This window comes from Zonotrichia leucophrys, chromosome 3, assembly GCF_028769735.1.
Source record: "Zonotrichia leucophrys gambelii isolate GWCS_2022_RI chromosome 3, RI_Zleu_2.0, whole genome shotgun sequence".
NCBI lineage: Eukaryota > Metazoa > Chordata > Aves > Passeriformes > Passerellidae > Zonotrichia > Zonotrichia leucophrys.
In genome coordinates this window covers 72988362-73014219 of record NC_088172.1, presented here as the reverse complement: position 1 = coordinate 73014219, position 25858 = coordinate 72988362, and the positions used below count along the sequence as shown (strand labels likewise).

The 25858-nt window shown below is 35.8% G+C and overlaps 1 protein-coding gene across 4 annotated transcripts in view; it reads left to right on the top strand.

Annotated features, from left to right (window-relative positions):
- Window positions 1-25858, top strand: part of CNST (consortin, connexin sorting protein) — a 46437-nt gene that overhangs the window by 3828 nt on the left and 16751 nt on the right. Inside the window, exons 3-11 of one of the 4 annotated variants that reach the window (XM_064708801.1) lie at window positions 326-347; window positions 6919-7025; window positions 9941-10378; window positions 16905-17110; window positions 19986-20016; window positions 22500-22586; window positions 23040-23154; window positions 25557-25578; window positions 25751-25847. In XM_064708801.1, coding sequence (XP_064564871.1) covers window positions 9991-10378; window positions 16905-17110; window positions 19986-20016; window positions 22500-22586; window positions 23040-23154; window positions 25557-25578; window positions 25751-25847 — 946 coding nt within the window. In that variant the 5' untranslated portion in view covers window positions 326-347; window positions 6919-7025; window positions 9941-9990. The remainder of the gene's footprint in view (window positions 1-325; window positions 348-6918; window positions 7026-9940; window positions 10379-16904; window positions 17111-19985; window positions 20017-22499; window positions 22587-23039; window positions 23155-25556; window positions 25579-25750; window positions 25848-25858) is intronic. The other 3 variants (XM_064708799.1, XM_064708803.1, XM_064708800.1) reach the window with 3 other exon arrangements.

The following is a 25858-nucleotide window of genomic DNA, read 5'->3' as shown; positions in this document are numbered from 1 at the left end:
TCCATGTTTTATTTCCCTTCTAATGAGCACTAAGCAATATTTTTGACATTTTTAGTGGAGGGGTGAAGGGTTTTGTAGTGTGAAGATGGTTGCGTAAGCTGTGTATTATAAGGCGTTTTGGCAGGGTTACAAATTTCTCACTCTGTACTTTGTCTGTGTGTACAGAGAATCTCAGTCCCTAGGGCTATCAATCTGGCATCTTTCATCAGCACTAAATTTACTGCAAATATTTTTTGTGTGCATGCAAAAAAGAAAAGCTCTATTAAACCTTTGTGGGGAGGAGCGAAAACACTCAATAGATGCTTTTTCTGTTTATTTCTCTCAGAATTTCTCTTCGTTGAATTCTGGTGAGCATGTTCTGCTGACTTAAATCCACTCAGTATGTGTTTGTGTGTCTATCTCATCATAAGTCTTTATCCAGAAGGCTTTCGAAATGTTGCCTTGCTCGAGAGCCTGTTGCACCAAAGATATTTTTTACTTGTCTTTTTCTTATTAATCTGCTTACAATATAACTGTGGTGTCTTTGAAACTGTCTGGCTAACTGATAAGGAAAGTGAAATGCTGCTAGTGCCAGAGATTCCTGTAGACAAATTTTGCTGTGTTGTGTGCTTGCTTTTTAGGAACAGAGCTGCTTAGCATGAGTGTGAAGTTTTTTCCACTGCTGTTCCATTACGCTGCTCCACCTGTCCCAAGTGAATTGCTAATGTGTGGCCTTAGAATGTGAGCTTTAGCACTGCTTTTCTCTGCCCATGCCAATGATTTTCTTGGGTTTTTTGTTTGGAACATTAATGTTACACTGGAAGGCAAGTTCAGATTAATTCAGAATAACTTTAAAAAAAGAAAGAACCTAGAACTAATCATGGTATTCATTTTATCTTGGTAAAATGAGCATGTTAGGAAGATTTTTAAGTTCACTTGATGAATGTGTTACTGAAATAATACGGAAATTCATAATGTACATTTTGGAGGTTCTTTCTTAGTGGTTGTAACTTGGAATTTTGTGTGCTTTTAGCCTCTGAGTTGAGGGCATGATGATCTTATCACTTCAGACCAGCATTTCATCTGGACCTGGATTACAGTTCAGGTGTTGTTCATTCTGTTTTTACAGTTCTGCTGTTGACCCAGTTTGGCAAAATAAACAAATCTGGTTGCATCTTGTCCTGAAATTACACATTTGTCAGTTGTTCAGTAATATTTTGGCATTTTCACTGACTCATGTCTTTATTTTATAAAGTGACGTACACCATGCAGAGCTTACACATTTGATCCTGGGAAGATTGCATCTTAGCAAGAGTTGGCATATAAAATTACTCTTTATCCAATATTGTTTTGGGAGCTGCTTAGTTTCTTACCTGGATTTCTCTTTTTATCATGGAAAACTGTTGAAGTCTGCTATGTTAACACTGAAATATAATGTCATTAACACATTGAGAAATAATAGTCATTCAGTTTCTCTATGGGCTGTTACAGTTCTTCTGTCGTGGAATCATTGAAACAATCTCACTTTGGGTTTTAAGTGAAATTAGTTTTTACCACTTTACAGTACTGAGTTTTTGTTAATGTTTGTGGTAGTGGGGATTTTCTAATGGAAAGCTCTTTTTTAAATAGAAATTACTTAAAGTGACCTTGATCATAGTTTTTTGAAAAGCTGATCTGAAACAAATTAGATCTCTGTTTACAGGCTCAGGTATTGCAAGCATTCAAATTCTGCAAGGAGAAACTGGTAACTGTGTTCTTCAGAAAACCTCCCTAAGATCTATTAGTCAAAAGTATGTGTAAATTGTTAGAGACAGTTCATATAGCCAATATCTGCTTACACAATTAGAGTTGAAATGAATTTACCATAACAACTTCCTGTTGAAAGGGGGAGAGTTGAGACAGCACTCAAGGCTAAATTCACCACTGGGGTTAAGTAGTTGCAGCTTCATTAACTTCAGTCCAGTTACACCAGTGATTAATTTTTTGGGGGCTCTGATTTGCTTAACATAGGTCTCTTACAGCTCATACATGATTAAGTTCTTGCTCATGCATTTAAGGGCCGAAAGAAGAAAGAAGAAAAAAGAGCAGATTAAATGTATTGTACCTCGTTACAGTCCTTGTATGAAATATTTACTTCATAATCTCTCATTGTATTAATCTTTGCTACATCCCTGTGAAGTATATCAGTACTTTGTGGTTAAGAAGTGCAATACAGATGATGTAACAGTGTGATGACTTCATGGAGGAGGTTCAGAGCACAGAAGGGATTTGATCTGATTCATTTGTATCTGACACTGAATAATGTAGAAACTAGACCATCCTTCCTTTTGGAAATATAAGGCAAATAAATGCAATATTTTAGTAGAGCTGCTGAGTATTCTGATTTTCTAATGATGACAATTATTAAAGCTCTAACAATTAGCTCTATTCTTAATTAACCTTCTGGTTGGACCTGCAGGCTTGATAAGAGAGGGACTGCAAGTATGTAATACTTATGGACAAGAATTGTTTCATAACTTTTATGGACAGCTTTCCATTCTACTTGTGGTTGCTTCTGGACTTGATATGATTTACTGAATTTTTTTATAATACTAACTTTCTGTGTGTTGATGAGGGCTGTAAAACTTGCTTGTCCCTCATCAATATAAAAAATTATGGACTTCAGTCTTACTATGAAATGTAATTCTCAGAAAGTCTTGAACATTCTTCTTTCTTCAGTTGGGCAACTTTTCAATAATTGCCTCATTCTTCTTTGTATTTCAAGGGATTTTTTCTGTTATTTCTGCTTTTTCATATATGTTGAAAATTTTTACCTGAGATCATGAGAGATTTTATATCATATGATTTTAGCAACCTCTTATGAGATGGTAGGATCCAACAGCTTTCTCAGGTACTTGGAATGTAAAGATTTGGATAAGAGTGAGTTGAGCTGGTTAATTCTCATAAATATAGTCTGTGGATTTGCAGGACTATTTTTTTCTTTTTTTTCCTGTAAGGAAAAAGTACCTATCCTAGAAAAAATGCATAAATTTATCTAGTAGGAAGCTTTTCATTTTTGTTATGCTTTCTAATCAAACTTGTGCACATATTCTGAAGCATAACAAAAATCAGAGAGTTCTTCAATTAGAAAGAAAATTTGAAAATCAAAAAAGGCAAATTACTACTTTTCAGAAGACTTAAAAGGAGGTTCATGCATCCCAAGGCAAAATCAGTTACTCATAGGTTATTCCTGAACAACATTTGTCTAGACTGTTTATAAAAGAGCTGCAATGATGACAGTTCTCCATTCTCCTAAAGCAGTCTGGTCTGCTGCCTTTTCTACCATATCTCTACCCAAGACATGTTCAGGTGTTTTGTTGCAGACAAGAAAAAAAACCTGAACACATCGAATGGTAAGGTTACTTTTTGTTCTTGTAGCATTCAGTCAAATTTGTTCTAGTGGAGCTTGAAACCCAAAACTTTTTGGACACTTTGGGGACTCATCATTGTGTATTTTGAGTGCTGACAAAGAGGCTGTTTGTGTGAAATTTTTGAGAGAACTGTCATATGTTCTACTAAAAGCTACTGTTTGTTTCCAGACAAACCTCTTGTATTTGGCTACACGAGTGAAACATATTTTTTAAGTAATGTTAAATGTGGAAGAGTAGATTATGCCTGGCAGTATGTTTATCGTTGTTTATTGAAACTGTGAATAAGCAGTATGACTAGGAAGCTTAGAAGTTGAAAATAGCATGTGAAACTTCCTCTTTAAACCTCACTATTCCTGCTGTTTATAGATGTGAGGATTGTTGTGCCTTTAAATGCCACTGCCATTTGAGAAGTGTCACTTCAGTGTCAGAAAGTACAAAACCACCAAAGTGTTTGTGCTCAGACATTTTTGTAAATTCAACGAAATTAGATAAACCACCCTGGTATCTGAATACTTCTTGAAGGAAAGCAGACTTAATGCATTTGAAAAAACCAGACCTGTTGATCTGTGTATCTGACACAGAAGAAGAAAGCACATAGAAAGATATTTTTACCCCAGTACGTTTTTTTTCCAAAGCCAAGCAGGGCAAACTGAACTGGAGGACATTAATGAGATTCTCTCATGTGAGGCTGCCCAGTAAAAGGGCTGTACATCAGTCTGTCTTTTGAAGGGATAAACTTGCAGTGAGTCCATGCTATAAGACAGCACAACAGCTTGGGGTGTGTTTTTCTGCAGAGGTGTCAGGTTGGATAATGGAAGCATACATATGAATATCTTTTTTTCCCTTCCTTTAGAAACAGCAGCGTTCCAACTATTATGTTTCACATAAAACACAATGCAGAGCAGAATTCTGTTAGCTGGAATTGGTCTGGCTTTGAGATGATCACAGGAACATGAATTGTCTATCACCTTTGTCTGCTGCTATTTCTTTCTGTAGCAAATTCTGTGCTGGTCAAGCACATCTTCAGCAACTTGTACTTTTCTTGTTGTGGTGAGGCAAGGGCACTCTGGTGATAACATTCCAGGCTTCTTTAGGTGCATCTTGGCTTCCACATGAAGAAGCAAACAGTTGTAGAGAAGTTGCATTTGCACTTCTCTAAAGAACATATGTGTTCTTTGTTTACTAGCTCCTGTAACAGCATAGTAGACATCGTCCTTTTTCTTACAAGCTAATGAACTCGCAATGCTATGTTGTAGGTAGTTTTTACATAGTGTCATGTAGATAGTGGGTCATTAGAGTTTCCCCCACCCATCACTGAATCTTCATTTCGGTATTAAATATAAATGTTCATAGAATGGGATGAACCTTTTTCCTTCTATGTAGATGTTAATGGGCAGTAAGAATAATTTCTAGTGTATGTTTTGATTGTGTATGGTCATGATAGTTTTCACATTGGTTTTTGTTAATTTGCAGAAGATTATTTATCAATATGAAAAGAGATATGTTATTTAAATATTATCTTGTGATGTATCTTTCCACCAGCCATCAGAAAGATCAACAGATTAATTCTTAAGAAATATATGGATTACGTTTAGCTATTCTTTGAATTTTAGTGTTTCTGCAGTTTTCCTCTTTTTGTTCTAATGGTAGAAGCACCAACTCTGTAAACGTAATGATTCAATGATAAAACGACTTGTTTCATTTTCATGGAATCAATTTTGTTTGAGGTTTTTTTTTTTTTTTCTCTAGGACATGTAAAGCTGCTTGTATTTAAGTTAAAATGTGTGTGTGTGAAGATACTAAAACCCCTGCAACAATAAAGAAAACCAAATTCCTTGAATACTAGTTAGTGCCTATTTTTTACCTGTCCTTAAACCTGAGACTTGCTGGATTTATTTTTTAAAATGGTGGAGATTCCACAACATCTCTAGACGTCCTGTTTGGTTGTTTACGCAGAGATCTCTTTTTGACTGAATTGCTATTGCCAGATGAAGTGCTGACCCTTCCTTTCTAAAACTCTCCTCTTGCTGGGATCCAGGTTCTCTTGTGTACATCTTGTTCTGTGTATATGGTGCACAAAATACTCCCCATGATTGTAATTGAATAGTGCCTGGTAGACCATAATGAATTCTTGTGTGCATGTAACACTTGCTGTATTTTATCTCAGGAGAAAAAGTTGGACTCGTGGTCAGTTTTCTGTCTGGTATCTCTTTGAAATGCTTTTCATCATAACAAAATGACTAGTTAATCCCTGTTTCAGATAGATGTGCTTATTTATTTCAAAAGTTTGGGGATATTCTGTTTGTGTTAGTGAATTTTATGTTATTCCTTTTGGAGCACTAATTGCTACAATTAATTTTGAATTAAATCCTCAAAAATGCTTATAACTTCTTCTAACTGCAGACTATACTGCTGTTGTCATTTATCATCAAAGTTAATGAAAATATTGCATAGAAGCAAACTGGGAGCCAATCTGAAATGCTCATTCATTTTGAATAGAGCAGTGGTGGTGATATAGTAGGGAAGGTGATTTTCAAAGAATTAAAATATGAAATCTCTTTAATTAACACAGAAAAATAAATGGCATGAGAAAGAGAAAATAGTGACTTTGGCAGAAGAGCTATATGAAGCCAATCAAATGGAATAAAAAACCAGTTTGATGTAAACTTTTCAAATGTTAGAAGAACAGCATTATGATCTGGATTGTTCTGTAAGATACATCCAAGATCAGTAAATGAAATACTACACTCAATGTTCAGTAAACATTCACAGATCCCACCAGCTGTTCAGGATAAAGGAGCTGTTAGCATGAAAGGTTAAGGGGCCTGGTGGTGTTTGTGATTTTGTTTTGGTTTTAATGCCCTCTTCAAATTTTAACCATGACAGGTCAGGAGTGATCCCACTTCCTACTACCTTTTATTTTTCTCCCCCAAACAGCTATATTTAAGGTTATGTTTCCATAGTAAGGATAGATGGAAAAAAGCGAGCAACTGAAAACGTTGTCAAAATTATATTAAGTTGTATGAAATACATGAAAGGGAACACTGATGAGCATGGGCCTTGTAAAACTGAAGCAATTTTTCTAATGTATATACTGTTTGTACTAAAGCAAACAAACATACAAGTAATTTCTTCAATACAGACTTTTAGCCACTTGACAAATATTTTCCATTTTATTTTTTATTTGTGCTATAATCACCATGATTACCTTTGCCAATTGTATGAATCTGTGTGGCAACTGAAGCACTTTTATTCATCAAATAACAAACACCTTTAACAAAGGTCAGCGCAGTTCTACTCAGCGTTAGCTTTTATTTCAATTTTGGGCAACCAGTGAAGGGAGGAAAAATGGGCCTATGAAGAAACAAACATTTTTTATTAACATGTTGTTTGTGCTTACAATTCATTTCAGTGGCAAAACAGTAAATACAGGAACAGCATGTTAATGGTCTTTTAAATATAGTTTAAATCACAAGGGACTTCAATTTCATTTTTATTTCTAAATAAGTGTTTCTACTTTTGTTTTTAGACAGAGCTGAAGTTCATTCTCACAGGATTTAGATTCACTTTGATACCTGGCTATTGCCTGGGTAAACTCAGAAGGAATTGCAAATAGCAGCATTGAAAATCAAGAAGGTAAAATATTTCAACTGGGAAATACTTTTAAAAGATCAAGGGCAGGAGTGTTCTAAATTCCTTGAACTAGCTCTTTTTGGGTTTTCATTCTCTAAGGAGTCCTAAGGGTTGTAGAAAGGAATAGATTTTCAGGGCTACTTTTATTTGGAGAAATACTGAGTTTCAAGCAATAACCAAGAAATGTTGTGCTTTCCACCTTCTCAGCTAGAGAGGGACTATCGCTTCAGCCAAATGTTCAGAGGAAGTGAGTTAACATTTTCCATCAGAATGTCAGCTTCCTCTACAGCAAATATCACTTGTCCAAAGCATCTCTTCTCATTTTTCGCAATCAAATAGGAAACACTGTGTTCAAATGCATTTGTATTTCTCTTTCCCTTTGCTGGCTGTTGAAAGGATAAACTGTTTTCTACGGATAGAAACAAGACAGTAGTGGTAGGACATTCTGATTTTTTAATTATTACTGTTAAAATGAATTCCTCATTGGGTTTGGGCAATTTACTTCAACCTCTTTTGATGCATCATTTGATCTATGAGCTGGAGAAAGCAGCAGTAGTTATAATTTCATGTGGCAGAAAGACTAAAATGTGAACCTTTCAAATATAATACTGTTTGGGATTATTTTTTTAGTGCTTTAGAATGGGTATCAATAAATCAGCATAACTGTAGTATGGGTGTCTAATAATATGTAGTTCTGTTTCTTTCTGCTCTGATTAAAATGATGTCCTCCTCTTAACCTGTAATTTTTTGTTTAATTCTCTTTGAGAGAAAATTACTTGATTAAGGAGCATCCTTCTAGTGAACAGATGTATTTTCCAGATAAGTCCTCAGTACCTTCTTAGAGTTCCTTTTGTCTTTCTGGTGCTCAAGGAAAATCAATTATCACCTAAAGTGGCTGCCAAAGGAAAATACAACTTTCATCTCTATGTACAATTCATAATTCTTCTAGACTAGGATAGAATATTTCCATGGGAAGGGACCCACTTTTATCACCTTGTCCAACTGCCTGAGCAGCTCAGGGCTGACCAAAAGTTAAAATGTGTTGCAAAGGGCACTGTCCAAATGCCTCTTAGATGCTGGGGCATTGCCCACCTCTCTAGGAAGCCTGTCTCAGTGTTTGACCGCATCCTTAGTAAAGAAATTTTTCCTAATGTCCAGCCTGACCTTCCCTGGTGCCCCTATGCTTTAGGGTAGGCAGTCCTTTTTGTCAGACTGGTATGGCTGGAAGTGGTTAGCCAGCTCTTCAGGTTGGAGGCAGAGATGGAATTGTCCTGGGTGGTGCTGGCTTTTGCTTTCATATTGCCCAGCTGCTGGTGGCTTGTTGCTCTCTGTGTGCTTCTCTGGAACTCCTCACCCTCTATTTAACCAGGCCTGTACTCTGTGTGCTTGTTTGTGAGCATGTTGTTGGAGACAGTGTCAAAAGCCAGTCACAGTAAATCACATCCATTATTCCACCTTCTTCTGCCAAGCAAGTCAGTGTTTTGTGGAAGCACAACTTAGCCATCATAAATCCATGCTGACTGTACCTCATGACCACCCTATCCTTCAGATGTTTGAAAATGCTTTCTGGGCTAACTTGCTGTAAGACCTTCCAGGGATTGAGGAGAGGCAGAGCAGCCTGTAGCTCCCTGAATCCTTCTTGTGCCTAAGATAGCAGTGATGTTTTCTTTACATTTTCTTTTTTTTTTTCTCAGTCCTTTTAGCAACAATAAAGTTTATGAAGGAAAAATTTGGGGAAAATCACTTTATTAATCTTTGTCAGAAATATGTTTCTGTGTTTGAAGGAAAGCTTACTTATTCTTTGGAATTTTTTTCCATTTTTCTGCAACTTAATTCTTCTAGCAATTAAAATGAAAGAGTATCTTGCAAATTTACCAAGTCTGTATTTCATGTACTCAACTTGTGTATACCATGAGTTAAGAAAGCCTGGTGAAAACAGGTATCCTAGAATGTACTTTCATTTAAAGCAAAGTATAGGAAGCTGCTGTAGGAGGCTTACCTGAGCTCTTCTGTTGTAGAAGAGTGCTTGCTGGTTCTTGGCTTCACTATTCAAAACGTGAGCTAAATCTAGTAAGATGTACATAATGGAGCTGTAATTCAGGTGTATGGTTGCTAAATTAAACAGCAGTATTGCCGTGCTGCTAAAGGCTAAAGATAGGAACTGATACAACAATGCTCCTGTAACATGTAGGTCTTCTGCTAAGTTACTCTTTTTTTGTTCCCTGTGAATGTGTCTAATTGCAGGATTGATTGGAGTTGCACCTTCACAAAAAGGGAAAATTGACTCCTGCTGAGAGTAGGTGGGGGTTTTGGTTTTTTATCAACAAACCATCTGCTTCTGTGTATACTGAACACATGTTGAATGTTTTCTTGAAAATAATGTGACAATTGAGGCAATAAACAAGTCCTACTTCCATCTAATTCTGATAACACACTTAATCTATCTGCAAGTTTGATCTGATACCTTCACTGACAGAATTAAAAGTCGTTCTACTTTTATTCCTCCCTGGTTTATTTTTATTTCAGGCAAACTATGATCTTACATGACAAGAATGCTTTTGTTTTAGCCATGGATTTAAAGGGGGGGGGAGGGGGACGTGAGGTGGCTTCTGTTTATCTTTTGTTTTTCTCATTACCTCAGCTGTAACAACAGGAGCACTGTTGTAAAGATCAGCTGTGGTTTTGCTCAGGTAACTAGAACAGTCATAATTGGATAAAAATACAACTTTATAGGGGGTTTTTTATGTAAATATCTCCCATGCTAAGACTTTAAGTGAGTCAGTGAATGAAAGAAATTCCCCTTATTTTTAAGCTGTATCACTTGGCTAATGTGAGTCTTTATTGGCTGGCACTGGCTGACATTATTTATCTGTTATACTATACCTATTGCAAATTATTCATTCCATTTTATATTTTAGGTCTAAAAATATCTGGGGGGAGATTAAGTGGTTCAAGAAGTAACGCTCTAATGGATGACAGAGACTTTCCACCAAATGATCTGCAAATAGACTCAAAGGACAGTCTTCCTGCTAACTATAGGGTGGAAAGTTTGGCATCTCATTTGATTCCTTCAGCTGATGAAAATGAAAATCAACTTGACAGTGATGGGAATGAAGTTCTGACCAGTAGCAGCATTGCTATGGGACGACAGGATAAAGGTGAACAGGATAACATCAATAATAATGAGAATATGGACAGTGGAGACTGGATCCCAAGCTGCAAGGAAAGTGAGACTGAGAGAAGATCTGTAAATGTCCATATGGACCCTCAGCTGGAGGAAAAGCCTGTCACAGAAAAACAGCCAGGTGGAAAAAGAAGTCCAAGAAGCAAAAGGAGCTCCAGTAAAAAATCTAAAGGTACTTCATTTAAAATTTTTTTGTTCTGTTTATTTCAGAAGTAATACTGTAGTTTAAATCTGTGAGCTAATAAGAAATCTATTTTAGGTGTTGTACTAATTATTTTTAGCATTTCACTAAAGGTTTGGTGGGTTTTGGTTTGTTTTACTTTTTTTCCCCAGAATTTCTACTAGTCTTCAATCAAATTCAACTCTACATGTTTTCACCTTCTGTATTTTAAACAGTGGCTGTGTAGCAAATGTGACACACCAAGTAAACAGGAGTAGAGGGAGGTACACAGTGTCAGTATGGAAACTGGGCTGGTGTCCAAATCAGAATGGACAGAAATTCTGGCATTACGGTTTTGCTCATTTGAACATCATGGTTGAGTGCAACATTTTGGTGTCCTGATCCCATGTCAGCATTTGAAATCTGGCTCTGAGAACCAAATAGCTTCATCTTGCCCTGCTGTTGTAAAATTTACTTATATTTGTCAAAGCTTACCAGATAGGCCTAGGTTGTGTATTTTGGATAACAAACTGTTTAAAAATGTGTTCCTGCCAATTTTTGGTGTTTCTTTTTCTTTAGATATTTTGGATGTGAATTGGATAAGGCAAATGTAATGTTTATTGCATGTTCTTATTTGAAATCCTTCTCCCCTTTTTAAAGGAGTGGGATTTAGTGTAACATAATGTGTTATGTTAGGTTTTTGCCATACATTCTAAAGCTTATGTGTCATAGTGCTGTATATATTAATTAAAATCAGTATGTTTCATCCACAGGTTTCTTTGAAAGAACAGCTGATTCATGTATGCTTTTTTCCAAGTATTTTAAATGAAATAATTTTCAAATATAATTTTTCTCCTGAATGGCAAGTATTTTGTGACCTAATTGGAAAACTGATTATTATTTTAAGCGATTATAGACTAGGTAAAGACAGGAAAGGAAGGAAGCCTTGCATTCCATATCTTGTACAAATAGGCAAAATCTGAAAAGGAAAAATTATATTTTCTAGTAGAGATAAGAGCATTCTGAAATCTGTTATTACAGGGAGAGTGATTTCTCAATAACTTCCTTCAGCTCTTATTAAGTAGATTTGTTTCACCTGTAGATTTAAGTTTTAGTAACAGAATAAAATAGTTAAAATGCGATTGGCTGAAGTAATTGAGAACCAGTCATCTGTATGATGGGAATAACAAAAACCAAGTTGATGAAAAGTTATACATACATGCTGACATAGGTATCTGAAGCACAGTAAGAGGAAGAAAAGGGAAAAACTCACCTAAACGCTGGAAGTTAAACTTGGCTCATATTCTCTCTCCATTACTTTGTATTCCTGTTGAATGAACTCATGCAGAAATACTGGAAAATTAGCTGTCCACAGTAGATTGAAGCTTTAAGACAAAATTTAGAATCCTGAAAATATAGAGAATTTCATGGATGAACCTGGCAATGTAGAAAACCGTACAAGAGAACATCCTGTCTGAAAAACTCTTTAGTTTTGTTGAATTCTTAGGAATACACTCTTGTTACTTTATTAGTAAAGAACCTTGATTTTTAGAGAGGAAGGTGAAAATATGAATTTAAATTATATCTCCCATTGTTTATGGCCTAATATACATTTAGTAATTTTTTCAATACTCTCATGTGATGTTTCTTCTGTTTTCACAAAATGCAGTTGACTGTGTCAATTTCTTAATGTTGCAAGTGTCTTTATTTTAGTGGCAATTTTCCATTTAATTTCCAGCACCAGAAATTTTAAATTATTTAAATTATTATTTTAAATATCTCATTACACTCTCTACATAAAGGTCCAAACTAGCTTTCTCCTCCTTATACCAACTCAGAGTTAAAGGAGAGAATAATCAAATAGATGGGAAGATTCTTGAGTGGGTGACAGTGGGAGCACCACACAAGCAAGCTGGAATATCAAACGAAGTACTCTCATAGCATGTATTGTTGCAATTTTTATAAAAAAATATTTTCAACTGTTGAGAAGTTATGGATGAGTTACTTTGACTCATAACTAAGGAAGAGATTTATGAATCTTTTTCTCTATAAGCACACCTGTTATGATTGCTGTTAAATGTTGCCATTCTGAAAAAGATGACATTTGACTTCAAAAGCACATTGTTCATATTCCTCTTCTTGTTAGTGACTAAAACTAAAGCAATTTATGTAGAAAATTACATTTTAGTCATCTTTGTTTACTTGTGACTTGCCTCACCTGAATATTGGTGATCATTAGAGAAGCCAGTCTATCTCTCTCAACGTGTATACTTTAAAAGAAAGAACAAGTACTCGTACTTGCAATGTGTCTGAAACCCTCTAAATAGTTGTTTGTGAAGAATAAAGAGTCATAAGTTGGATTATTATCTGTTTGTATATGCTTGGGATCTGCTGAAGCTAAAATTATCTTAACTTCTCGTATCAGTAGATGGGAATGCAAGTTTAGCAGTCACTGTGCCTGGTTGAAGATCCTTCTGGTTCAATATTCCCCCCTGACAGGGGCCAACAGGGCATTTGTAGGTGAGGGTACAAGGACAAGGCGAACGTGCAGTGATTTGTTTGCATGTTCTGCTCCCCATCTGCAGCAATCTCAGGACTTCCCCCAGGTGGAAAGGGACAGACTGTAATACTTTAGAGTGAATTTATCACCTGTCTTACAGTTGCTTTTTGCATCCATGTCAGTGTCCTGGAGTAGCAGTTCCAGGATTTAATCTATATATTGTTTGAAGAAGCACCTCCTTTTAGCCCTCTGATGCTGTAGGAAACTGAGAGGGGATGGACAAGTCTGTAGCTCCTAGATCCTAATTTTTTCTCACATTCTTTTTGCATTCTCATCATAGTTTTGAATGTACTATGATTATATCTGGTTAGGGAGGACTGGTGACCAAAGAATACATGTACATTTTAACTGAAGTATTTAAACTTTGGTGATTATTCATAATGTTATTCCTTGTAAAGAGTTGTGCTAACTTTAGTGTGGTAGAGATAGTGATTCATCAAGTTTAATCTGTTTCGATACATTTTTGTAAAAATGGACTTCAGCTTAACCATATTTTCTGAAAATAAGTTCATCTTTTTTCAAAAGGTCAGTCCTGGCATAACTTAATATTGTCAAATCATTATATGATTCCTTAACATGGTAACCTGCACTCAGTCTTTTTTCCCCAAGTTAAATTCTGCAACATATGCTTTTTCTGTAAATTATTCCACTTATTTTTTATAGCAGCTTGAACGTGGAGGAAGGAAGGAAGTGTTTGGGATGGAATTGGTGTTGAGGGAAATAAACTATATTAATATAAGATGGTCAAATTACATGATAATTCAAGTAATGTTATTTAATTTAGGGTTGTGTACCAAACCAAACTAAATAAGATTTTGATCTTGCTCAGTTGAAGTTGTATCTTTACCAAAATTTTATCTCAAAATCTCTGCTCTTAAAAATGAATAGTTTTTAAATACTTGCTGGTCTTTTTTTCTTTTTTCTTCAGCTGTTCTTGAATGAATCAGTCTGAAATAGCTTTCTGTATTGGGTACCAAAGAATGTTTAAAAAAAGAAATTGCCATATGTTTTCTGTACTAGAAACTTCTGTTACTGGTGACTTAAGCTAGTGCTACTGAATATGAAAATTCAATTTATATAAAAAACCAAAAGGCAATATCCGTAATTTTATTCTGATAACAAATCACTCATACCTGCCCCTTGGATTCATCCTCAGGTGGGTAACAAAGAGCATCTTAATTTCATATACTTGCAGTACTGAAAAAGAGAAAAACCTGAGACATACTGAAAAATTAGAGCTTTTATTCAGAAAGTGTGTCAACATTTGATCTTTTTTAGGCAAATATGGGGCTGCTTCTCTGAGCTGTTGGGGAAATTGAGAAAAATTTTGCTTCTCTCCATATCTTAGGAAGCATTGGCACACCCAACTGGGCGTAGAAGGGGTCATTGAAACATTTGTGAGTCTGGCAGAGCAAAAACTTGAGCCTGGCTCTTTGCCACTGACCTGCTGAGTGCTCTGGCCACTGACTGATGTCTTCTGTGTCTTTTTGCACACATTTTCCTAAAGGATTTGGTTCTGTTCTGGGGTGGAGTAAATACCAGTGCTTTATAAAGTGAAAATAATTAATCCTTCCTTATTAAAAAATCAGAAATATATGTAAGATACCTGTATCTATCTGCTTTGGACAGTAAGATTGATTGATTCCTGGAAAAAGTAGAGTGCTGTTTTCAAGCATGGGGGAAAAATAAATAGTGATCCTAGCCCATCACGTCTTTATGGTGAAATGGCATTACTAACTGTTACAACAAAAATTCTTTGTTGTAGTGCTACTAAGGCACAGATATTGTCTTGTGTTGAAAATCAAACAAGTTAGAATTAGCCCACATAACTGTAAAGCCTCACTTTCAAGATCAGGGAAGAAATTTTAGGGCAAGATTTGAGTGACAGCTCAGCCATATGTACAAATAATAATGCAGTTTATGAACTGTGTTAGCAACAGTATCATGAAAACAATAAAGTTAAGGTTTTTCATGAGAGTTGCTGTTGAGCATGTTGCAGTCAATGTTCGTGTTCTGATATGACAGGTGATCTTTAACTGCTAGTAAAGTGCAGCTTGAAGTTTGGTTTCTTTGTTTGTTTTTCTGAGAGAAAAGGTTTGCCAGAACACGAGGACCCTCTTTTCTGGTTTCATGATAATGTGCTAAACAGGAAGCTGTATTTTTAAAGACAGCCTTAATTCCATCTCTAGAAGTGTTTCCTGGCTTGTATCGTGCATCCAGTTGTGTCTCTTGTTGCTTTTGGCCCACAGGAAACCCAAATAAATACCGGAAGAACAGACATGTGCATTAATTTTGAAAAAGCAATGTTAAGTTACACCCATATTTTTTCTGGCAGTAAGCCCTGTGAAAATAACCACCCACAGAGATTATTAGTAGTCCTCACTTGGATAGTTTACTAAATAAAGAGTTTAAAATAATCAAAAATAAAATGGTGAAGTATTCCATGTACAAGCTAATGCCTTTCTTAGGTCCTAAATCTTAAACCTGAATCATTGTTATTGGGTTTCAGAGGCAATGAAAGCAAAGGGGTCTGAAACAGGGTGCCCAAGCTGAGGACACAAAGATACTTGAAATAATGCCCTCAGCTGTCCATCTTTCAAATGATAACATGATTTCAGAAAATGCTGATTGGGGAACATTACTCATTATAATTTGAGTTTGTCAAAAGTTTATTGTGCACATTTCTGTAGCCAAATTCTCTAAATTATTTTAAATTTGGGAATTTAAATTCCCAATTGTGGGAATCTTTTTAAGTTCAGTCTTATGCAAGCATGTGAAATTCAATGTTTTATGGAGAAATAAAAAGTAGTTTATTAGCTGTTGGAACCAGCTGTAGTTTTCTGGTTGCTTTTAAGACCGTGTTTTATAGGAAGCTGTAATTTATTGCTCTCTGATCTTTGTGAGACACTGATCCAGTCAGTTACATGGGTAGTTGATTTCTTCCACTGCTGCTGTCACTGCTACTACTCCACACTTCTTTGTTAATCTCATTTAACATTTTCTCAAAACTGTCATATTCATGATCAAAATACATAAGTTTTGCATTTGTAACAATAAAATATAGGATTTGCATCCAGAAAGTGGGTTTTTTTTCCTGTAATATTCTTGTACTGTTATGCTTTACATTATTTTTCATATCTCCACCTGAATGCCTAATTTTTTTTGACTTCTATAAAGCTGGAGACAGGCAACAGTGAGCTGCCTGGAAATGTACCATGGAGAACCTAGTTTTCTGTCTAGCAAGAAGTTCTGGGATCTAAATTCAGTTTACACATCCTTGTGTCATTGTTGCCAACACAGATCAGCACTACTGCCTCTTTCCCTGGGCACTCAAAGAAACTATCCAGTTATGTAGAGGGATCTCCCTTTTCACTCTACATAGCTGGATAGTCCCCTTAGACATCTCTCTCCTACAGTGGAATCCCACCCTGGCATCATCTGCTCTTTCTATCCTTTAAGATCCTGCAGTCACTGTGAGGAGCCACTGTTTCACCATCTAAAATACAGGAATCCATTGAATTGTCCTTCCTCCCTTGTCTGTCCATCCCCAGGACACCCCCTTGTCTGAGGTCCTTGGCAGGGGCAAAGAGACAAACTGAAGACCTCACCTACCTGCTATTTGCCCTTTTTGAGCAAAACTGCATTCGAAGCACCTTTAGGTCATCCTGGTCTCTTATTAGTAATTCTGTATAACACTTTCTAAGTGCTTTGATTATTTTTTTTCCCATAAGTGAAAGGAGGGGTCCCATTTAGGAGTGTACAAATGTATCTGATCTATGTTACTGTGTTGGGTGGGGTAGGTGAGCTGAGGTGAGCCAGACCAGTCACAACTGATTTTGACAAGGCCAGCATTAGTTTAGCAGCAATGTTGTTTAACATACTAGGTTTTTATTCATAACATTCATAGTGAAATTTCCTAAAAAAGCAACTAAGTATATTTTATTGGAATCCTAACCTAAGTACTTGTCCTTTTTTAAGGCATTTCTACAGTGGGAGCCACAACAATCCAGGAGGAAAATGCTCTGAATACAGATACAGATTTTGTGCAGGCTGAAAGTGCTGTTGCAGCAAAGGAAAACTTTCATCCAAAAGACCAAAAGCAAACATTGCAGTCTCTTTTCTCTTTGCTCCGTGAAGAGGTTGAGCAGATGGATTCAAAGATACTGCCCCTGTGTCTCCATCAGGTACTTTCTATGATTTTGGGGTGCTGCACCAAATTTTACTTTTATTTGAGGCCTTTTTTCATTAGGAAAAATATGCATAAATGCAGTTTATACCAATACTCATATCTAGACAAGATACTTTGATGCATAACAGATGGTCAAGGCAAAAATCTCTTCTAAGATCTTCTAATATTTCTTAAATTATAAATTGCCCTGTTAGTATATTCTGTAGTTAAAGGAAACTCTTCAGAATGGGTTTCTAAATCCCCAAATGATGAAATTAGTTTGGCAGAAAGATTTAGCAAAATCACTCTTTAATCTGCCTTGAATAAGGTTTATAAGACACTGGAATAGTTACAGGACAGCAGCTACCTAAATAAAAATTTAAGTCTGAAATTGTTTTTACTGCTGTAAACATCTTTCTAGTATGAATTTTAAGCATGAATATTAAGATTCAAGGTTTTCGTAGTGTATACCTTTATATTAGCACAGTTGCCACACCTGCAAGACCAAAGGGAAAACTGTGGTTTGAAAAGCAGTCTTTCTTACAAACTGGCCAGTGTGTTGGGGTTTTTTTCTGTAGGTTATGAAGCAGAACAAATATGTGGATAGAACTTGATGCAGTATTAATGTACAGTTGTTGTTTAGTTGTGTCAGACTGACAGCAGGCTAGAAGACCTTTTGCTTGGCTGTGATGTCTAATATGGGCCATATTATACCTGTCTGATTTGACTTGGCTGCATTGTCTTTATTTTGAAAGACATTTTGAATTTCTAAACTGCAATGACATTCCTGCATTCTTCTTCTTTTATACAAAAAAGCAATTATATGGGAGAAAGACGTTTCTCTTTAGGATTGCACACTATAGATAATCTACATTTGACATAGAATTTTAAATTATTTTTCCTCATCCATGCTTGAGCAAAGATATTTCATACTGTTCCTTAACTTATGGAAAGATTTGCTTTAGGGTTAACAATTTGCTTTTAGCTTCATCAAATTTGGTGGTTTTTCATGAGTCAGTACAAAGGTCATTTTTGGAAAACAAGGTAGGGCAAAAACTTAAAATGCTTTACAAACATCAGGGGAATCAATTGCACATGATGAAGGTGAAATGTGTTGTTTTTTAGATGAGGAAGCCAAACCCTAATGGCAAGAACCTTTTGAAAGTCATACAGGATCTGTGACAGAACTGAGAACAAAATCTGCATGTTCAGATTGAAATATGTATTCAAACACTATCTCTTTTTTCCTAAAAATTCTCAAGCATTTTGAATGGAGTGTTTGAAAGAAAGCTGAAGGAACTCACAGGGCTCCTAACCTGTTTTTTCAATAGAGGATGGGAGAAGGGAAGATTTTAAGTTTAGCATTCCTGTAAAGTGAGTCTGTTGAGAAATTTTTCCCCTTCTAGTGAATTAACCTGTCATCTTCAGACTTTTTTTTTCCAGATTTCTAATACAGCCTGACAGTAACATTAAACCAAGTCTATCAAATACTCTGCTACAACATTATTTTTCTATTCTCTATGACAAAATTCAATGTAAAATTAAGAGCTGCATCAGGTGTCCATGGTGTTTGTGTTGAATATTTAAAGACTATTGGATAATAGGGGTTGTTCTAAGAGTCACCTTCTGATTAAAATAGGATGTAATTTTTTTTCCTGTGTTGAATGGGATTAATTTGATTTGTTTAGGACTTTTTAAAGAATCTAAGAGGTATTTTTATATAAAACATGGGTAGAGCTTTTACAGCTCCAAAAATTCTTAGGAAGCTATTATGGACAGCAGAGATAAAGAACATTAAAAGTCACTGACCCATTCTCCTTTGAAGGTACTGGACTCAGAGTGGTCTAGTGGTTAGCAGTAAGGCTGAGAGCCAGGAAATACAATTTGTAATCTAGACTCCTCTTCAAGCTGCTTTTTTGAGCAATCATCTTCAGACTTCTACAAAAATGCTTATTTAAGCCCTCCATAGCATGACTACTTAAATTCATATGTCCCAGAGATCTTGAGAATTTTTGAGTGCTCCCACAGAAGTCACTGGGGAATCATCTGTGAGGTGCCTCAAGCTGCATGTCCTGGTATCAGCATCCTGCAGTCCTGGACACATTTTGCAAGCTCTGCCCTTGCCTCACCATGCATGGCACATGGGAAGGCTGCCAAAATTTGCTGTCCCCAAGGAGTGATTAGTTGCTGCTTACAAAGGTCACTGCTAGTGTAGAGCTCTGTGGAATACTTCTGAGGTTTATATCTTTTGTATTTCATTGCATCTACAAACAAAGATGTCAGTATGCCTCAGATTTTTAGGAAAGCCTGCACAGTTTTGTAACAAGCACAAATAAGTTATTGTTGCAATTCTCAAATATTTTTTGTTTACAGGAAGACAAAAGACTCTTCTTTTCTCATCAGTCAGGAAACCTCTGTTTGTGTTTTAAACCATTGCAATGTAATACTCAGGGGAGCACAGTGATGATCTTAATTTGATCAAACATTGGTCAGGCACAGAATTCAAACTTTTGAACTAATATCAGTAAAAATAGTACTTCTATTGTAGGTCATTTTAAAGCTTTCTGATAAGTAAAACTGTTTCTGAAATAATTTTATAGCTGTAGGAACATAAAACCCTACTAATGTTTTTTGGTTTTGTGGAATTCTGTAAATTACACAAAATCAAATCTGTTTTATGTGAGAGGACTTAATATTTCTGTGGTCTTTGATACTCTTTTGAAACCTTTTTCCTAGAATAGGAATACATGTATTTTGTCAGAACATTCATATATTACCCAAACTAAACAGGAGCCTGCAAACTACATGTTTAATATCATGATAAAAAGTTTATATTACATCCTTGCCACTGTCATGAGATTTACAGATTTTATTTTTTTTCACTTTTGCAGATAGCTGAGACCTATTTTCAAGAGGAAGAATGTATCCTTTTACTTGCAGAAATTGTTGCACAGTATTAAAATAATGTGGTATGATAAAACATAAAAGTCCAATGCTTTGTTGTTAACTCACATCTTGTGGGTCAGGGTTAGAAAGAAGTGAACATCCATAATTCACCCATGAGTGAATACACAATATGCTAGCAAACTCTCCTTAATCAACTGGGATGTGAGCTAAGGGATAAATTCACTTCCAACAGCTGATGCAATCATTAGTAGCTGGACATGAGCAAGGAAGTAAGAAAACATTTTCAAAGGACTTTTGTTTTTATAAGATAACTTCTTTCTGAATATTAGTAACTGGGAAAATGTCCATTTTAGAGATAGGGTATGTATTATATCATAGGGTACTTACAGTAATGATAAAATTGTCACAAGAGTTGATTAGAATGTGTCTAGATTGGAATAAAAATAGCAAACACCTGGAGCTGAGATCAGCAACCTGCAAACAATAGCAAAATGGTGTTTGACAAATGCTAATCAGTCAAAATCATATCAAGGTAGTTTGAAAAACTGTTGTAGGAAAATATGGGTACTTGCTTCTGGGAACAGTTTAATAGTCCAGTTTATTTTGATTTGTTCCTAGATAATGCAAGTAAGTTTGGTCAAAAATTGTAATAGTGGAACTGCTGATAATTATTCTGATATAAATTCAGTAATTGTGTGATAGAAGAGTAATATTAAACCTCAAAGTTAAGTCAGAATTTTATAAAAGGTGGACTGGGATTTCCTCTTTGCTTCAAAGGGAAAGCAATCAGATTATAAAAAGAGGCAGTGGTAAGCCCTTAAGGTATATGGGATTCACTAAGATGCATAATCTATTACAGAATTTTTGCATACAGATTATTTCTTTATTATGTGATTTGTACAAACAAAATACAGCAATAGGCAATTGTTTAGCAGGCTAAGTAACAAGGCATAAGAAACCTAGATAAATTATGTTAGCCTGTAGATAAAAACAGCTAACAGTTGCAATGTTATAAAAGCAACATATGAAATAAAATATCCATCACGGTTTTAGAGGACTGTATTTTTGTTTTGGTTCTCCTAATTCAAAAGTGTCTATCATAAAATGTGAATTGCACAGCACAAATTAAAGGCATGGAAAAATTCTGTAGTTATTTATGATGCAGGAGGGATACAGTAAATTTAAAATATAAATGGCATGGTTGAAACAGTTCCTCTTTCATTGGAGTTGCTTTAATTGAAAGGCATTCTATTTAAAGCTGATCAAAGGAAATATTTTTTAATGCAATGTACACCTGATGTGTGGAATTCAACACCACTATATAATACATATTTATGAAGGATATCTCCACTGTACCTCCAGCCATCAGTTTCCTGAGGTTAATAAAGAACTTACTTGATCATGTTGCACTGTATTAATTATCCATGACAGACATTTTAATTCATCCAGTGTGGAATCTCATATTAAAAATAATTCAGGGTTTGTTGCTGTGATCCTCTAAGGCTCTCTTTGTGATCTGTAATTCTGTTTCTAATAACAGATTTCCTGAAGACAGGGAATATTCTTTCCATTAATATTGTTGTTCATAAGCCATGCTATTGCATGAGGCTAACCAGAATAACAACTACTGGTTGTGTTTTTGTAATAATTACTCCAGTGTTTTAATTAGCATGAATAATGGAAAGTGGGTTTTCTGTATTGCTAAGAATCTCATTCACTTCTATCCTCATTGTATTGTAGAATTACATTTCAAATAGCTGGTAAAACAGCTTCAAGCACCACAACTAACAACTCAGGCTTAGTGGAGCTAGATTATCCTGACTATTGTAAAATATGTGACTTCAGTATACCCTTGTGGATATATTGATAACCCTAAGCATGGGGAATAGGTTTTTCGTATAGAAGAAAAATGAGCAGAATCTTCAGGAAAACAAAAGGTAAACTCAGCAGTCCAACAGTGTAGTATAATGGTTGAAAAGGGGGGCAGGTATTTTTCAAAAGTTGAAGTTGGATCACTGTGTTAATACTGTCTCCAGCTGGTCAGCACAAAGGAATCATATTTTCAGTTAGTCATGGTTTTTGGCATATATTTGTATTTCTTGCGAGATACGTGCTAGTATTTGTGTCATTGTTTTGCTTTTCATTTCCCAGAGATTTCTTTTTTTTGGTAAAGTTATCAGCATAGTAACATTTCAGTAATTTCTTTTCAAGAAAAATCTTCTGTTGTGCTTCAGGCAAATGAGAAGAAGTAACTGCTGAAAATAATAGGATTTTAATTTTTGAATGTTTCTCAACTTATTTTACTTCTTGCCTGCCATTTTCATGTCTGCTATTTTTTCTTCCTTGCACAGAAATCAGGATGCTAGCCATCATTCATTTTGATTCACTTATTTCAAATTTCAAGTGTGTAATTACTTCCCTTTCAAACATGATGCCAATTATGAGTCAGTCATACCATGTCCACATATGTGTGCATTTGCCTTTAACCTCCCATTCAGATGAGAAGGCCATGAAGTTCATTCAGCTTGAACGACTTTATCATGAGCAGCTGCTTGCAAATCTTTCTTCCATACAGGAGCAGTGGGGTGAGTACCAGATAAACTAATATAGAAGAAGAAAGACTTTAGTTTGTATTTCTAAATAATACATTTCCAGGATAAAAAAGTTACATAGCAAAAGCAGCATTTATATAAGAATTTCTCTGAGCTTGTTACAAGAAGAGTATTCATGCTTCAGAATTTTTTGAACACATTTAATTATAAATGTGGCAATTGTTTGTAATTCTTTATTCTGTTAATCAAGTTTTTGATCCACAGTTATATCAAGCTCATTTTTGGGTTAGGATTGGTGAGTGTGATGTGATGAAAATAAAGTGTCTTCTGAAAGAATAGGATGGTGTTCTATATAGTCTGAAACAAGACTGTAGAACATCCATGGAAAAGTTGTCAATATTTCTCCATTAATTAGTTTCACCTATTTGTTTTATGTTAAGCTACTTTTATATTATCTTGAGTAAAAATTGTTTTGATTTAATGTAGAAAGAAAATGGAAGACAGCAGTTCCCAGTCCAGTTACAACACTGAGGAATTCAGATAAAGAGCTGAGTGGCCAAGAACTGGAGAAGCTTACTAGAGTTTGCACTTCACATCAACAGTAAGTATAAGAAAGTATTACTCCTCAAACTAATATGTTACTGCAGGTGTTGTCTACTTGCCATTATGGGTGTTCTAAAATAATCAGTGTAAAAATAAAAGTTGCATCACTGACTTGGATTTGGTTATAAAATGGTGGTTCCTACTGATACGTAACTAAAATATTTTTACCACCAGTTTTCACATTGTTTTAATATAGTTTGAGGAATGCCTGAAGACTAAATCTGAACTTGTTTTAGCAAATCATCAGTTTTCCAGAACAGGAGTTTTGATTTTACTATTTCAACCAAAGGAAAAACTGAATAGTGTTAATTTAGAGAGAGAGACTGTAGAACTAATAATGGTATTCATGTTTAATACCTATTGGTTTAATCGTTGCTTCAAAATGCACGTGTCCAGCATCTCACACTTCAGCCCCCATGCCTGCCTTATAGGATTTCATTCCCAAGTTTCCGCATTTTAGGACAATTCCTTAATGCTTAAAGTAGTTCTTCACTGCTGCATTTACATGAAGCAATGATTCTGTAGTTTCCTAGCATGACAGTGTTCTGAACAGTGAAATCTCAGTTGGTAGCTGCTTTGCCTGATCCATCAGCCTCCTGAATCAGTGTATCACAGTACAACAAGCTTGTGCCCAGGGTGCTTTTCTGGGTAGTAACACATATGGGATTGTACCCATCAGGTAGGAGGAGGAGATCTGTTCTTTCATGGATGAATGTCCTGCTGTCCAGACATTGATTTTAATGCACAGATGGAAAAAATCATACAAGCTGCCACTGATAAATGATCAGCCAACAGCAGTAAGGAAACCAACTGCATTCAAAGGCTGTGACAGGCGAGATGCTCTCAATGAGAGGGGGAGAGAGAACTTTCTCTAGTACTTTTGCTTTGTCTTAGTCAATCTGGATATAACAAAAGCCAAAATGCTCCCGTTGCTCATAAAGAGTATTGATTTGGTTGTCAATTTTTTTTCTTCTGGGTGATGGTACCAAAGCTTGAAAACACCCTGGCTGATTGCCAGAATCCATGCAGGGATTTTTCAGGTGTACTCTGAACGCCTTTGGGAGGCAGGCCCTGGGAAGGCATCCCTGCATCCCCACAGGAAGAGGAGCAGGGTGGCACTGGAGCTGCAGCTTTGCAGCCACAGTGCTGCTGCTGGAGGCTGCTCTGAGCTTTCATCACCTGCACACGAGCTGGGAGCCCACAGAGAGGCTGAGGCTCGGGTCTGCTGGGATTTATGTGCTGCAGCGAGCAGCACCTCCCTGGTGTCACCTGGGTTGTCACCTTGTTGAGAATAACTCTGCTTTCTCCTTCATTTCAGTTTTGAAATGTTATTCCTCATTCTGAGAAACCCTGCAGTTTCATAAAAGTTATTGTGTTCATTTGCCATGATCAGTGCTCTGGATGTAATACTATTACTCTTTCAAACTCTCAAGGCAAAAGCCTATTTGCTTTTATTTTTTCATATAGGGGTTTTTTCCTAAGCTTTAAACTCATTTTACTTTTTAATTGAAATAACACTTTAATTTTTAATGAATAGCATGCAGGTCTTGGAAAATGTGAGCATTCTGCTTTTTTAATTGAAAGTAATGTAAATTTTTCTCATACTCAAATTTTACAGCTACATACTGGACATGTTTGCTCTTTAAAGATAGTTTTGAGTGTCCTTTATTTGAATTTTAAATGGTAAAATTTAAAAGGCAATGTAACATTTTGAAGTTTTTGTTACAGAATAGGAACATCAGTACTCTTCCCTTGTCTCTCCAGATTTTTTTCAGTGGCTTTAAATAAAATGCTCCACATTTTATCTTCATTGCTGTATGAAAGACTGCAGGACAGATTGTGTGTGATAAATCACATTGTGCATGAATCTGTATCCAGCTGGCAGAGTCCGCACTGACTGTGAGCAGCATTGATTCACCTGTGAATCTGAATGGAGTCATTGGGAACTGCTGTACCTTACACAACCCAGAAAATGTCCCAGTCTGTGGAGAGGGAAATAGGTTTTTGGGGAGGGCATTTCATTCTTCCATCTCTTTTATAGTGATCCCTATTTTAAATAGTAGTAGACATTCAAGTTCTTATATGATTTTTAAAGTTGGTAGAGTTTCTTCTGAGCATAACCTTTTACAGGAATGTACATTGCTTGATATGTTGCAGTAAATTTCCTCTGCTTTCTCAGTTAGGTGGAACAATTTTAGGGCTAATTGGTCTTCTGATGATATTGGTGCAAGTACAGATCTGTGCTTGAAAGTATGCTAGCAGGCTGACACTTTCAATGGAGGAAATGTTCCGTGCTAATTTTAGAGCAGAGCAAAGGTTTCTAAGACTTCACTTATATTTATCATGAAGAATGTTGCTACTAGGTTATTTAATTTATTCTTTTTTTCTTTATTGCTGCAGGCCACAGGCATCCAAAAGTAAGGTAAGCAGCTGTTTATTGAATTCTGCTTTGTCAAAAATTGGTAAGAAATATATTTTAAATATTAGATAAAATCTTTCAAGTTTAGAAGCTTTTTGAAGTTTGAATGTCTCAAAAAGCCACAGCATTCCTGTTTAATTCCAAAAATTACAGGTAATTCTATCATATTTTACAGCTAGTAGCTGCAGAAAATACATGGGAAAGCAGTTGTTTACCTCAGATAATGGAATCCAAAACTTTAAAGGAAAGAGAAGCTACTGCTTTTAAATCAGGTATGTGTGTA